Source organism: Leucoraja erinacea, chromosome 29 (assembly GCF_028641065.1).
Source record: "Leucoraja erinacea ecotype New England chromosome 29, Leri_hhj_1, whole genome shotgun sequence".
Classification (NCBI taxonomy): domain Eukaryota; kingdom Metazoa; phylum Chordata; class Chondrichthyes; order Rajiformes; family Rajidae; genus Leucoraja; species Leucoraja erinaceus.
In genome coordinates this window covers 7,084,322-7,099,694 of record NC_073405.1, presented here as the reverse complement: position 1 = coordinate 7,099,694, position 15,373 = coordinate 7,084,322, and the positions used below count along the sequence as shown (strand labels likewise).

At 49.9% G+C, this 15,373-nt stretch overlaps 1 protein-coding gene across 1 annotated transcript in view; it reads left to right on the top strand.

Annotated features, from left to right (window-relative positions):
• The first annotated feature begins 2,374 nt into the window (after positions 1-2,374).
• The window catches only part of LOC129711096 (uncharacterized), a 39,328-nt gene continuing 26,329 nt past the window's right edge, over positions 2,375-15,373 (top strand). The window contains exons 1-6 of the mRNA XM_055658488.1: positions 2,375-2,566; positions 4,164-4,229; positions 8,920-9,052; positions 11,802-11,971; positions 13,524-13,666; positions 14,952-14,985. Coding sequence (XP_055514463.1) covers positions 4,178-4,229; positions 8,920-9,052; positions 11,802-11,971; positions 13,524-13,666; positions 14,952-14,985 — 532 coding nt within the window. The 5' untranslated portion in view covers positions 2,375-2,566; positions 4,164-4,177. The remainder of the gene's footprint in view (positions 2,567-4,163; positions 4,230-8,919; positions 9,053-11,801; positions 11,972-13,523; positions 13,667-14,951; positions 14,986-15,373) is intronic.

The window sequence follows — 15,373 nt, the reverse complement described above, 5'->3', positions numbered from 1 at the left end:
CAAGAGAGAGCTAGATAGGGCTCTTAAAAATAGCGGAGTCAGGGGAGATGGGGAGAAGGCAGGACCGGGGTACTGATTGGGGATGATCAGCCATGATCACATTGAATGGCGGTGCTGGCTCGAAGGGCCAAATGGCCTACTCCTGCATCTATTGTCTATTGTCTATTGTCTTTTGTCTAAGTTCAAGGGTAATGTAAAATAGACTATTCCTAGCAAGAAGAACATTTAACAATCAACTATTCTACATTTTCCTGGATCTTATGTCTATCTACCTGTCTAACTGTTTCTTAAACATTGGGATAGTCCCTGCCTCAAATACCTTCTCTAGCAGCTTGTTCCATACCTCCACCGCCTTTTGTGTGGAAAGGTTAACCTTCAGATTCCAATACATTCTTTCCCCTTTCACCTTAAACCCGTGTCCTCTGCACCTCGATTCACCTACTTAAGCGACTCCATCTCTTCTGCCGTGTTCCATGGTGTTCCAGCAGATCTCACCATGTATAACTAACGCACTAGGTGATCAGGGATAAGGGGGAAATCCTTTAAAACCGAGATGAGAAGAACATTTTTCACACAGAGAGTGGTGAATCTCTGGAACTCTCTGCCACAGAGGGTAGTTGAGGCCAGTTCATTGGCTATATTTAAGAGGGAGTTAGATGTGGCCCTTGTGGCTAAGAGGATCAGGGGGTATGGAGAGAAGGCAGGTACGGGATATTGAGTTGGATGATCAGCCATGATCATATTGAATGGCGGTGCAGGCTCGAAGGGCCGAATGGCCTATTCCTGCACCTAATTTCTATGTTTCTATGTTTCTATCAGTCCTGACCATTGGGGTAAGACTGGGCTGAGACTCACGTCATTATACTCAGGAAGTAGTAACATCTAAAGGTGGTAGTGTGTGTGTGTGTGTGTGTGTGTGTGATGTGTGATGTGAACTCAGCAGTTACCACCACCCTCCTCATTTGTTCCACAACCTGCAAACGGCATTGAAGACATGGTCTTACTACCGCTGATATCGTTCTCGTTGCTGCTGCTGCTGCTGCTGCTGCTGCTCGCAGGTAAGCATGTGTTATGTGTTTTTCTTGCCATGTGTGGTCTACCTCGTACACACCAGAAGTGAGAACCAGCACTGTGGAGAATTATCAGATTAAAAATATACTTGACGAGGTTTATATTGAAAGCGAACGAGTTTATCAATTAACCACAAGATTTAGCAGACAAGTTCATTCTCAAATCTGTGTGCTGGCAATCCGCAAACTCGATGCACGAAGATGGTCTTAGCATCAGTGGGGGACTCATTCATAACTTGGTCAAATATACAATTAGAAGACTGTTAACATCACGCAATGTGTGTGCATTGTACAGTTTTATTCATATTCTATTGCTAGATGTAGTTTTTGCTGTATTTCTTGTATATCTGTATCTGTGCTTTGGTCTGATAACATGCTGGGCCATTCTAGAGTGCAGTCAGCCACATTGCTGTGGGTCTGGGGCCAAACCGGATAAGGATGGCAGATTTCCTCCCCAGAACGGCATCGATCAACCAATTTTTTTTTTAAAGAATCGTGTGTAAGGTTTATGGTCACCGATGCTACTGGTAGATGGGGTTTTTTTTCGCCAGTTTAATGAAGTGTATCTCTCTATGGTCATTAGTTCTGATATCAGTTGAACGCCCAACATAGATGCTGCCTGACCCGCTGAGTCGCTCCAGTACATTGCCTCCTACAGGACATCAAGCTCTTCTGACTCATCAAATCTCTAAATCACTGGGGCTGCACCGTGGCGCAGCGGTAGAGTTGCTGCCTCACAGCGCCAGAGACCCGCGTTCGATCCTGACTACGGGCGCTGTCTGTCTGGAGCTTGCACGTTCTCCGTGTGGCCACCTGGGTTTTCTCCGGGTGCTTCGGTTTCCTCTCATATTCCAAAGACGTGCCTGTTTGTAAGTTAATTGGCTTCTGTAAATTGTCCCTAGAGTGTAGGATACCCTAGTGTCTACAGGTCTCTCCGTTGCCGGACTAGCAAGTTCAGGAACAGCTTCTTCCCTGCGGCTGTTACACAACTTAACTCTGTGTCTTGGTGATTTCCAGTCACCCCCCCCCCCCCCCCCCCACCCCCACCCCCCCCCCCCCTCCCCCACTGGACACTCCTTCCCCCAGAAAAATTGCACTATGCTGTATGTACATATATATATATATATATTACTGTTCCATTATTCTATGTTCGCTCTTCTGGGCGAGATGCTAACTGCATTTCGCTGTCTCTGTACTTGTACACTGCACAATGACAATAAAGTTTGAATCGGAATCGGAATCGGAATCTGAGAAATACAAGAGTCTCGGCGGTGCAGGGAGCACCTCTGGAGAAAAAGGATGGGTGATGTTCCAGGTCGGGACCCTTCTTCAGACGACTTCTTCTGGAGAAGGGTCTCCCGACCCAAAACGTCACCCCCATCCTTATTCTCCAGAGATGCTGCCTGCCCCCCGCTGAGTTACCCCGGCACTTTGTGTCTATCCATGTAGATCTGAGGCGGATGAGGGTGTAAAATAGACAGCAGTCAAGCAAAGAGGTAATTACTTCAGGCCAGAATTCGAATGGTTAAGAGAGATTTTGGAGGGAGATGTCGTGAAGTTCGGCGTGAAGACACTGAGAAATGTTGAGGGTTGTAGAAAATAGACAAAGGAAGTCGAAAGAGAGTGGAAGAGTTAAGGGAAATGCAAAGTGTGTCAAATTACCGCAGATGAAAGGGGAATTAGAACACAGGAGAGCTAAAGAGTTGTGTAAGATATTAGTCTAATATTCTGCAAATTCTGATGGGCGGATGTCTTTAAAATGGAATAAATGACAGTAATAAATAGAGGCAGGTTGATACATAGGCAGAATATGTTGTTGTGTTCAGGGATCTCATAGTAACCATCGGCTGAATCTGCCCCCAGGATCTATGTGTGCAGGAGCTGACTCTTTCACAAGGATCTGGGACTTGGTTGTGTTGCTGGGATCTGGGCTGTTGGATGCAGAGAGCCCAGAAACCTTCCCTTCATTGTTTAACGCTCCAATATACGCATCTTGTTCCAGCACACACGAGGGGGGAGGGTTAGGGTTATTACGGAGCGCCCAGAGGGAAGGATATAAAAAAAACACATTCCAACAGAGACACACAAAACGGCTAGATGCTGGGATCTTGAGCGAGAGAAGAAGAAAAAAAAACTGCTGGAGGAACTCAGTGGGTCAGGCAAGAGTCTAGAGATACAGCGTGGAAACGAAACGTCAGTCGGTGCGGGCAAGTTGGGCTGAAATGCCTATTTCCCCGCTGTAAGACTCTGTGACTCCCTGGGACCCGTTCTACCCAAAGATACTAGAGCGGAGCACGATCTCTGACAATAGACAATAGGTGCAGGAGTAGGCCATTCGGCCCTTCGAGCCAGCACCACCATTCAATGTGATCATGGCTGATCGTCCCCAATCAGTACCCCGTTCCTGCCTTCTCCCCATATCCCCTGACTCCGCTATTTTTAAGAGCCCAGTCTAGCTCTCTCTTGAAATTATCCAGAGAACCTGCCTCCACCGCCCTCTGAGGCAGAGAATTCCACACACTCACCACTCTCTGTGAGAAAAAGTGTTCCCTCGTCTCCGTTCCAAATGGCTTACTCCTTATTCTTAGACTGTGGCCCCTGGTTCTGGACTCCCCCAACATCGGGAAAAAGTTTCCTGCCTCTAGAGTGTCCAAGCCCTTAACAATCTTATATGTTGCAATGAGATACCCTCTCATCCTTCTAAACTCCAGAGTGTCCAAGCCCAGCTGCTCCATTCTCTCAGCATATGACTGTCCCGCCATCCCGGGAATTAACCTTGTAAACCTACGCTGCGCTCCCTCAATAGCAAGAATTGACTCCACCCGCTCTGCCCTGATCCACCTCTTGCTTGTTCACTCCTGCATGACGCTGTGACACTGTTACCTATCCATGTTCTCCAGAGATGCTGCCTAACCCACTGAGTTACTCCATCCAGCACTTTATGTCTCTTTGGCCAAACCTCACACTGGTACCATTCACAATCATCCTCTTACGGGCAATAAACGCTGGCTCTTGTCAATAACACCCAGATTCTGAAATTTAAAAATTGAACGTGGTAAATATATGTTATTTGTATCTGTGTTTGTTCTGCAGATTCACATGGCACCATGGCCACCCAGCCATGTCAGGAGGATAAGGGCACCAGCGGTGTGAACACAGGTAGGAGGTGAATGAATAATTGTTACATGCTGAACCTGTACCTTGGTCAGCTAGCATAGCCATATGGTTACCCTTCCTCCAAACAGATGGCGCAGCGGTAGAGTTGCTGCCTCGCAGCGCCGGAGACCCAGGTTCGGTCCTGACTATGGGCGAAACGTAGAAAATAGGTGCAGGAGTGGGCTATTCGGCCCTTCAAGCCAGCACCCCCATTCAATATGATCATGGCTGATCATCCAAAATCAGTACCCCGTTCCTGCTTTCTCCCCATATCCCTTGATTCCGTTAGCCCTAAGAGCTAAAGATTCGCGTACGGCGTTTGTACGTTCTCCAAGTGACCGCGTGGGTTTTCTCCGGGTGCTCCCCAGGACGTGCAGGCTTGTAGGTTAATTGGCTTCTGCAAATTGATCCGAGTGTGTGTCGGATGGAACTCGTGCATGCGTGATTGTAGGTCGGCGCAGACCCGGTAAATGAAGGGCCTGTTTCGACGCTGTATCTCTGAACTTAAAGAAAGGATTAAACTTCTCCCCTGGGAGGTTGCGTGTGGTGACCTCGTACAGCGGGTGGCTGAGAATGAAGTCAAACGTGTTTTAGTACCTCAGGCGGTCCTTTCCAGCTTATGCAGTGTAGTATTTTCTCTCTCAATCACTGTGCAAACTTTTTATTTCATTCCACACCCCGTCCAACAGTCCAGATAATCCCAAATCGAGAGCAGTCCTGAACTACTCCCTACCTCAGTGGAGACCCAGGGACTATCTTTGATCAGACTTTATAGGACTTACACTAAACGATATTCCCTTTACCATGTAACTGTACACTGTGGACGGCTCGATTGTAATCATGTATTGTCTTTCCGCTGACAGGTTAGCACGCAACACAAGCTTTCCACTGTACCTCGGTACACGTGACAATAAACTAAACTCATTATTTAATTCAGGGAGACTCCAGAAGTGTTGGAGTGAATATGTTGCTGATATTTGAGTCAGAAGCGTGTCAGTGCATGTCGTATATTTGGTTTGATTTAATATTGGCATATGTGCCGAGATGCGGTGAAAAGCTTTTGTTTGGATGCTATTTAATTAAATCTGGCCATACTGTACATGTGTGCAATCGAGCCACTCGCAGGTACAAAGGGCAGAGCAAAGAGAAAACTACCAGAGTGCAGAATGAGAAGAAATCCAATATCCACAGTCCATGCCTTAGCCTACAGGAGAGCTAACACGAGCCTGATGCCCCTGTCCCACTTAGGAAACCTGAACGGAAACCTCTGGAGACTTTGCGCCCCACCCAAGGTTTCTGTGCGGTTCCCGGAGTGGGGCCAAAGTCTTCAGAGGTTTCCGTTCAGGTTTCCTAAAGTGGGACAGGGGCATTACAGAGTGGTAGTGTGGTGCAGCGGTAGAGTCGCTGCAACACAGCGCCAGAGACCCAGGTTCGATCCTGCCTACAGGTGCCTGACACAAAAAAAGCTCAGCGGGTCAGTCAGCATCTCAGGGGGGAAAGGAAAGGTGACGTTTCGGGTCGAGACCCTTCTTCAGACTCCAGGTGCTGTCTGTACGGTGTTTGTACGATCTCCACCTGGTGACCGAGTGGGTTGTCTCCAGGTGCTTCGGGTTTCCCCCCCACACTCCATCGCACGTGGGCGAGACCCGCGGATTGGGATGGGTGGCGCGTCAGCCTTGGTACATGTGTTGACGTGAGCCATGTGTATGATGCGCGCTGGCCCCCTACACACTGTCCGAGCCAAGAGCGGAACTCGCTATCAAAATATGGAGGGGACGGGGGACACAATATTTTGGCGGCCACGCGGGCACACGCACACGCACACATACACGCGCGAGGCTTCGGAGGCTCAATCCAGCGCTAAAACAGTAGATTTTAAAAACCTGATTACAAAAACTTGGGGGGGGGTGTCCCCCACCTCTTAAAACATGGGGGGGGGACATGTCCCCTCCGGCCCCCCCCCTTTGGGCTTTCCGCCCCTGGTCCGAGCTCAGCCTGCCACTGCCGCTGCTGACTGTGAATGGGCTGTGAATAATAATAATAATAATACATTTTATTTATGGGCGCCTTTCAAGAGTCTCAAGGACACCTTACAAAAATTTAGCAGGTAGAGGAAAAACATGTAAGGGGAATGAAGTAAATAGTAGAGACATGACTAGTACACAAAGTAAAGACAGAATTCAATACAAAACACAGTATGAGGCAATTAATGCACAGATGAAAAGGGACGGCACGTGGGGCTAAGGATAGGCAGAGGTGAAGAGATGGGTCTTGAGGCGGGACTGGAAGATGGTGAGGGACACGGAATTGCGGATCAGTTGGGGGAGGGAGTTCCAGAGCCTGGGAGCTGCCCTGGAGAAGGCTCTGTCCCCAAAACTGCGGAGGTTGGACTTGTGGATGGAGAGGAGACCGGCTGATGTGGATCTGAGGGACCGTGAGGGTTGGTAGGGGGAGAGGAGGTCAGTGAGATATGGGGGGGGCCAGATGGTGGAGGGCTTTGTAGGTGAGGATCAGGATTTTGTAGGTGATCCGGTGGGAGATGGGAAGCCAGTGAAGTTGTTTGAGGACTGGAGTGATGTGATGCCAGGATTTGGTGTGGGTGATGAGTCGGGTGGCTGCGTTCTGGACCAGTTGGAGTCGGTTGATGTAGGTGGAGCTGATGCCAAGGAGAAGTGAGTTGCAATAGACCAGTCGGGAGGAGATGAAGGCATGGATGAGTCTTTCAGCAGCGGGCGGTGTGAGAGAGGGTCTGAGTTTGGCGATGTTGCGGAGATGAAAGAAGGAGGTTTTAATGACATGGCGGATGTGAGGCTCAAGGGGGAGAGGGTGGAATCAAAGATCACGCCAAGGTTGCGGGCCTGGGGAGATGGGGAGACAGTGGTGCCGTCGATGGTGAGAGTGGGGTTATTGATTTTGCTGAGTGTGGCTTTGGAGCCTATGAGGAGGAATTCTGTCTTCTCGCTGTTGAGTTTGAGGAAATTATGTTGTGTCCGCTGGTGACTCAGGGTGAGGCCACGCGTGGGTATGTCCCAGCGGATTCACTCCACGTCACCGTGTGGAAGCCAAGAGGCTGCTTTTGTTCGAGTTCCCAGCGTTTTGGGGCAGAGGGGGATTTACAGACCCACCCCCACCCCACCGGCGCTGCCGTGCAGTGAGGAAACACTCACTCTGAGAAACGGATGCACTCAATTTGCTTTCAAGTGCTACGGGTCGTATTTTCCGCTGATCTGTGCAGTCTGTGGTCGCCGTGACCTGAGTGATAAAAACCATGAGTAACACTTTCAGCTGTAGCGCAGTCGATGCAGCGAATAGCAGAGTCTCTTGTCAACGCTGTTGGCCTCATTCCAGCAAACACCACATCCCACCCTACCTTCTGAATATCTCACCATTCATGAAGTAGAAACAAGGAACCGCAGATGCTGATTCACACACAGGGGGAAAAAAAAGACACAAAGTGCTGGAGTAACTCTAGTTGGTCAGGCAGCATCATTTTTTTAGTTCAGAGTTACAGCACGGAAACAGGTCCTGGGGCCCACCGACCAGCCATCCCCACACATTAAAACTATCCTACACACACTAGGGACAATAGACAATAGGTGCAGGAATAGGCCATTCGGCCCTTCGAGCCAGCACCGCCATTCAAGGTGATCATGGCTGATCATCCCCAATCAGTACCCCTTTCCTGCCTTCTCCCCATATCCCCTGACTCCGCTATTTTTAAGAGCCCTATCTAGCTCTCTCTTGAAAGCATCCAGAGAACCGGCCTCCACCGCCCTATGATGCAGAGAATTCCACAGACTCGCCACTCTCTGTGAGAAAAAATGTTTCCTCGTCTCCGTTTTAAATGGCTTACTCCTTATTCTTAAACTGTGGCCCCAACATCGGGAACATGTTTCCTGCCTCTAGCGTGTCCAAACCCTTAACAATCCTATATGTTTCAATGAGATATCCTCTCATCCTTCTAAACTCCAGTGTAGAAGCCCAGCTGCAGCCATTCTCACAGCATACGACAGTCCCGCCATCCCGGGAATTAACCATGTAAACCTACGCTGCACTCCCTCAATAGCAAGAATGTCCTTCCTCAAATTAGGGGACCAAAACTGTACACAATTTACAATTTTACCGGAGCCAATTAACCTACAATCCTGTACCATTAAAGTGCAATGATTGATTTACCGGAGAAGATCAGATATTGAGCACAATGTCTTCCGACCCCAGACACTCCACATAATTTACCCTGTGTTGCTGTACCATTTAGTTGAGTGACCAGATCGATTGAATAAAGGTTGTATAGGAAGAGTGCAGAGATCAGTGGTTCCCAATTGTAGCCCCACAGGGGGGCAATTGTATATGTAAGGGGGGTCAATTGAGCGCCCAGACACATTTTCCACCTTATTTTTTAGGATTTTCCATGTGTAAACATATGTGTTTCTCCTCCTAGTTATTTTGAGGACGAATTTTTTGGGGGGTAAAAAGGTCTTTATTGTGTAGTTATAAAGGTCATGTATGGGAAGGCTTCTCAGCAGAAATGGAGTTTTTTTAAATGACCGAAGATGGACCATAAAATGGGGAGTGGGGGGCACAGAGAGGTCATTAGGTGGGGCATGGCAGGTTGGGAACATCTCTGGAGAAGATGACATAAAATGGGTGACGTTTCGGGCGCATGCATTCACTCATTGGTGCCACTTTGCAGATTCCCCATACGCACCTTCGGGCTTGACCTGCTACAGAGAGTGGACGTCGGATGAGCAGACGAGCGGCGACAAGCCTTTCCGATGCACGTGGATCAGAGGGAGGGACCCAGCAGAGTACAGGCTGTGCTACTGGTGAGTGAGTCCCAACACCCTCCCCCCTCAGTGTCAATGTCTTGCTGGTAACTGCAGGGTCCAAGCACTACCCAGGCAACTCCCTGCTCCACTCACACCGTGAGGTCACGGTGGCGCAGCGGAGAGTGTTGCTGCCTTACAGTGAATGCCGCGAATGCCGCAGACCCAGGTTCGATCCTGACTACGGGCGCTGTCTGTACGGAGTTTGTACGTTATCCCCGTGATCTGCGTGGGTTTATCTCCGAGATCTTCGGTTTCTTCCCACACTCCAAAGACGCACAGGTTTGTAGGTTAATTGGCTTGGTAAATGTAAAAATTGTCCCTAATGGGTGTAGGATAGTGTTCATGTGCGGGGATCGCTGGTCGGCGCGGACCCGGTGGGCCGAAGGGCCTGTTTCCGCACTGTATCTCTAAACTAAACTAAACTAAACTCACAGCATCTGACAGGGGATTTACATCATGGATTTCTGCTCCAGTTCTTTGCACGGTGGCGGCACGGTGGCGCAGCGGTAGAGTCGCTGCCTTACAGCGCCAGAGACCTGGGTTCAATCCCGACTGCGGGTGCTGTCTGCACGGAGTCTGTACGTTCTCCCCGTGACCGCGTGGGTTTTCTCCAGATACTCAGCAGTTCCTGCAGATCAGGATATATATGAAGAATAGTAACTGCAGGATTCACCATTCACTGGTTCAACTGATCCACGTGTCAATGAGGGTAAGGGCAAACCTCAAGGAATAAACGTGTTCCAGATGATGCAGCTCATTTGCTAATTTTCCTGCAGGAGAGAATGACCATAAGTGATAGAATAGAATAGAATGCCTTTTATTATCATTCAAACAGCTTGGTTTGAACAAAATTGCATTTCTACAGCCTTAACATTACAAAAAAAACCAAGACACACACTTAACACAATTTACACAAACATCCATCACAGTGAATCTCCAACACCTCCTCACTGTGATGGAAGGCAAAAGTCTTATCTCTTCCCTTTGTTCTTCTCCCGCGGCCCAGCAGTCCAACTGCAGCGTCGAGGCGACTGGGGCTCACGTTGTTAAAGCCCCCGTCGGGCGATGGTAAGTCCCGCGGCCGTTAAGCTGCGCCGGGCGATGTTAGGCCCCGCTCCGAGTCATTTAAACCCCGCGACTCCGGCGGGAGAAGTTACCATTGCGGTCTCCCACTAGGGACCCGCGAGCTTCCGATGCTCCTGTCCACCGGGCCTGCGTCCACAGCCTCCGAAGTCGGGTCACAACCGTGTGCCACCACAGCTCTTCCCGGTCCGAAATCGGCCAACTCCGCGATGGCGAGTCTGCAGGCTCCGTGACTGGAGCCCCCAGGTTGGTTCCAGCCGGAAGATGCCGCCGGAACCAACACGTTTTTCCCCTATCAGGTCCACGATGTTAGGCCCAACAACATCGGGGACCCGACAGGGGAAAAGTCAGGTCCCCGTACAGGGAAGAGATTAAACGGTTTTCCCCACCCCCCACATATACACAGCTAAAAAAATAATAAAAACTAGAGTCAAAACATACATTTAACGAGACAAAAATTAAAAAAACTGCAGTCGAGCCGCTGCCGTTAGGCGCTGCCACACCACAATAGCAGCAGAATTAGGCCATTCGGCCCTTCGAGTCTACTCCACCTTTCATTCATGGCTGATCTATAATTTCCCTCTCAGCCCCATTCTCCTGCCTTTTCCCGCAACCTTTGATGCCCTTACCAAATCAACAAGCTTTAAAAATACCCAATGATTTGGCCTCCACCGCCACCTGTGGCAATGAATTCCACACAGATTCACCACCCTCTGGTTAAAGAAATTCCTCCTCATTTTCATTCTGAAGGCCATCTGTCCTGGACACTTCCACTCATGGAAATGGAAACATCCTCTCCACATCCACTCTATCCGGGCCTTTCTTTATTTGGTCCCAGGAATGTCCCGGGAATTTCTGCCTCTGCTGCAAATGGGGAAACGTCTCCGCAAATACCTGCGATCGGGTAACTGATGGGATGATATTCAACCCTGCCTGCAACTGGAGTGACCAACAGGGAGAATGGCCACAGCTCTGTGCAGAGATCCCCAGCTGAACGCTTCTGTAGTTCTGGCCTTACCCTGCCCTGCACTGGCCCCTGGGCTGTGAGATTCACACTCCACAAGTTTAGAGATACAGCGTAGAATCAGGCCCTTCCACCCGAGTCCACCCCGACCAACGATCACCCGTTCGCACTAGCTCCCTGCGATCCCAGTGTGGGACGAAACCGGAGCACCCGGAGAAAACCCACGCGGTCCAGAGTCTCCTGGGGGTTTAAACCAGGGCCTGGTTTCATGGTGAATCCTATGGTTACCCCTCTTCATATATATAACCTGATCTGCAGCAACTGCTCAGCTGCTGAGCACCTGGAGAAAACCTATATAGGTCACGGAGAGAACGTGCAAACTCCGCGCAGACAGCGCCCGTGGTCAGGATCCAACCCGGGTCGCTGGTGCTGTGAGGCAGCAACTCTACCGCTGCGCCCCTGTATCTGCTGCAGCCCAATAACTCGGGCGGGAGGCAATTTCTAGTCCCCTGCAGACTGAAAATTGGTGGAAAGTCCAGAGGTTCGAGGTGAGGGTTACTGTCGTCAGTGGGATTTGTGACACGGTAAAAGCACAAAGTCAATTGTTTACGAGGCTGCCGAGACCTCCTGTTGATTCATTTCTTCCAGTGCTTTTTAAATTAAAAACACTTTGCCTTTTCTTTGTTTCTTTTTCCACAGCTGTGACACATGCAAGACCTGCAAACGGTTTCAGGTGGGGAACAATACATCCCACATCCTGCACCGTGACGATTTCTACCTGAACAAAAACCTGACCTTCTGGGTCGAGACTACAGGGGACAAGGCGATGGTGAAGTCAGCAAAGCTGTATGTGGTGCCGCAGAACACTAGTGAGTTGACAATAGACAATAGGTGCAGGAGTAGGCCATTCGGCCCTTCGAGCCAGCACCGCCATTCAATGTGATCATGGCTGATCGTCCCCAATCAGTACCCCGCTCCTGCCTTCTTCCCATATCTGCTGACTCCGCTATTTTTAAGAGCCCTATCTAGCTCTCTCTTGAAAGCACCCAGAGAACCGGCCTCCACCGCCCTCTGAGGCAGAGAATTCCACAGACGCAATTTTGGCGAGAGAAGTTGCCGTTACGGGAGCTCCGTAAAACGGTCTCCCACCAGGGACCCGCGAGCTCCCGATGTTCCTGTGCACCGGGCTTGCGGCCGGAGCCTCCGAAGCTCCGACGTCGGGTTGCTAGCCGCGCGACACCACAGCTCTTCCCGTTCCGAAATCGGCCAACTCCGCAATGGCGAGTCCGCAGGCTCCGTGACTGGAGCCCTTAGGCTGGTTCTGGCCGGAGGCCGCCGGCTCCACGATGTTAGGCCCAACAACATCGGGGACCCGACAGGGAAGAAGCCGGGTCCCCGTACAGGGATGAGATTAAACGGTTTCACCCACACCCACCCCCCCACATATACACAGCTAAAAAATAATAAAAACTAGAGTCAAAACATACATTTAACGAGACAAAAATTAAAAAAAGACAGACGGACTGTAGTCGAGACCATTGGGGGCCAATGTTTACCTGCCTCGGGCACAGTGAGGCTTCATAGCATGGAACAATTTAGAGGCGGCACGGTGGTGCAGCGGTAGAGTCGCTGCCTCACAGCGCCAGAGACCCAGGTTTGATCCTCACTACGGGCGCTGTCTGCATGGAGTTTGTACGTTCTCCCTGTGACCACGTGGGTATTCTCCAGGTGCTCTGGTTCCCTCCCACACTCCAATTGCCTCTAGTGCAGTGGTACCCAACCTTTTTTTGGCCATGCCCCACCTAATCACCTCTAAAATCCTGATGTTCCCCCCCCCCCCCCCCATGTGGTGATATATAATTCTTATCATTTAAAAAGTGAACTTCTAAATCCAATTCAATAAATAAGGTTCTCCCATGACCTCTCGCGCTTCGTGCGACGTGCATGAAGAGCGATGGCGCGGTGATTATGTAATAACTACACAATAAAGACCTTTTTTACCCCCAAAAAATTATTTACTCAAAATAACATCTGAAACATAAACTACATATGTTTACCTGATGGAAAATCCAAAAAAATAAAAATCGAAAATTTGGACCCAGACCTCCTCAGTCGCGCTCAATTGCCCCCCTTAAAAATCAAATTGCCCCCCTGTGGGGCGTACGCCCCACGTTGGGAACCACTGCTCTAGTGTGTAGGATAGTGCAAGCGTACGGGGGCGATGGCTGGTCGGCACGGGCTCGGTGGGCCAAAGTGCCCGGTTCCACGCTGTTTCACTAAAACCTGAAGTAAATCAGGAATGGAATGCCCTCCTTCGGTTGATGAACGTGATGAGCGTTCTGGAAAGTACAACATCTCATCTTCAAGAATGTGGCCTTAATCGAAGGCCTTTCTCCGCGGTAACCCTCCGTCTTGTTTCAGTCAAGTACTCGCCTCTATCGATGAAGAAAGTAGACATGACACGGTCGGCAAACCTACTCACACTACGCTGGAAGAAGCCAGAAATGAAGGGGATTTTCAATCAGATACGATATCGACGGCTGGGCTCGGAGGTGTGGAACCAGGTAGGAGTTCGTGGCCTGTCCTGCATGGAGCACCATTCACACCTTTCTCCAACGCACACTTTGCGCACTCCCATTTTGGGACAGATTTCATTCAGCAGCCCAAGATATACAAAGCTAAACCTCCCATGGCAGGAGATCATATGTCTGAAGTAGATTAAACTTGTCCCCAAGGCATAGAGATGGTGTAGATGGGCATGTTGGTCGGTGTGTGGCCAAGTTGGGCCGAAGGGCCTATTTCCATGCTGTATGACTCTATGCGATGAGATGCTGAATCTGTAAGCCTTGTCCAGCTCTGGAGTATCAACCTCGGACCAAAGAATGTGTAGCTCAGACTGGAAGACAAGGGAAGAATGAGTGGGCGACTCTGTCCAGCAAGAGGGTGGAGGGACAATATCTCTCCGTCTCGGGGTTCAGGGAAGTCACTGTCTCTGTGGCTCAGAACATCGGGGGTCAATGTTGATGTGACTCAGGCCCAGTGAGGCTTCATAGCATGGAACAACTTCGGGATGACACAGTAGCGCAGCGATAGAGTCGCTGCCTCACAGCGCCAGAGACCCAGGTACGACCTCGACTACGGGTTCTGTCAGCACGGAGTTTGTACGTTCTCCCTAAATCCGCGTGGGTTTTCTCCGGGTGCTCCGGTTTCCTCCCCCCACTCCAAAGACGTGCGGGTTCGCAGGTTAATTGTCTTCTGTAAATTGTCCCTAGTGTCCAGGATGGACCCAGCGGGAACAGGTGATCGCTAGTCGGCGCGGACTCGGTGGGCCGAAGGGCTCTGTTTCCACGCTGTATCTCTAAAACGAAAACTAAAAGCATGCTTCCTGGTTGTAGCTTGTGGAAACCACCTCTCGTCTCCGCTAGAAATCCCACCCATTCTTCTAAACGCCAGGTTTATCATCCGCAACCGCTCACCACTGGATAAATCCACAACCAAGGAAGTATTCTCATGAGTGTGTAGAAAGGAACTGCAGGTGCTGGTGGATATGGACAGTAGACACAAAGTGCAGGAGTAACTCAGCGGGTCAGGCGGCATCTCTGGAGGAAAGGGAAGGGTGACGTTTTGGCTCGGGGACCCTTCTTCAGACTGGGATCTCATGATTTGCCACTCATGCATCCACTCCACATAGATATCCCACTTCCTTGCCGGTTATATTCAGGAGACAAACACAAAAAAGATTATTTTTACATGGCTAACTCTATTCGCTGGAAACAAAGCCTGCAAAAAGTGATTGTGACTTCTTACCATTGTAAAAGTAACCAGGTCTGATCTCTTCTTTCCTTACAGACAATCTGCAACTCAAGTGAATCGAAGACTCATGGTAATAGCACAAAGCAAGGGGTCTTGGTTTGGTCTGTTGTTGTCACATGCTTGCTGTGTTTGCCTGCTACCCAGTCATATTATAATATGATGAGTACGATCAAGTCACCCAGTCTGAAGAAGGGTCCCAATAGACAATAGACAATAGGTGCAGGAGGAGGCCATTCGGCCCTTCGAGACAGCACCGCCATTCAATGTGATCATGGCTGATCATCCCCAATCAGTACCCCGTTCCTGCCTTCTCCCCATATCCCCTGACTCCGCTATTTTTAAGAGCCCTATCGAGCTCTCTCTTGAAGGCATCTAGAGAACCTGCCTCCACTGAGGCAGAGAATTCCACAGACTCACCACTCTCTGTGAGAAAAAAGTGTTTCCTCGTCTCCGTTCTA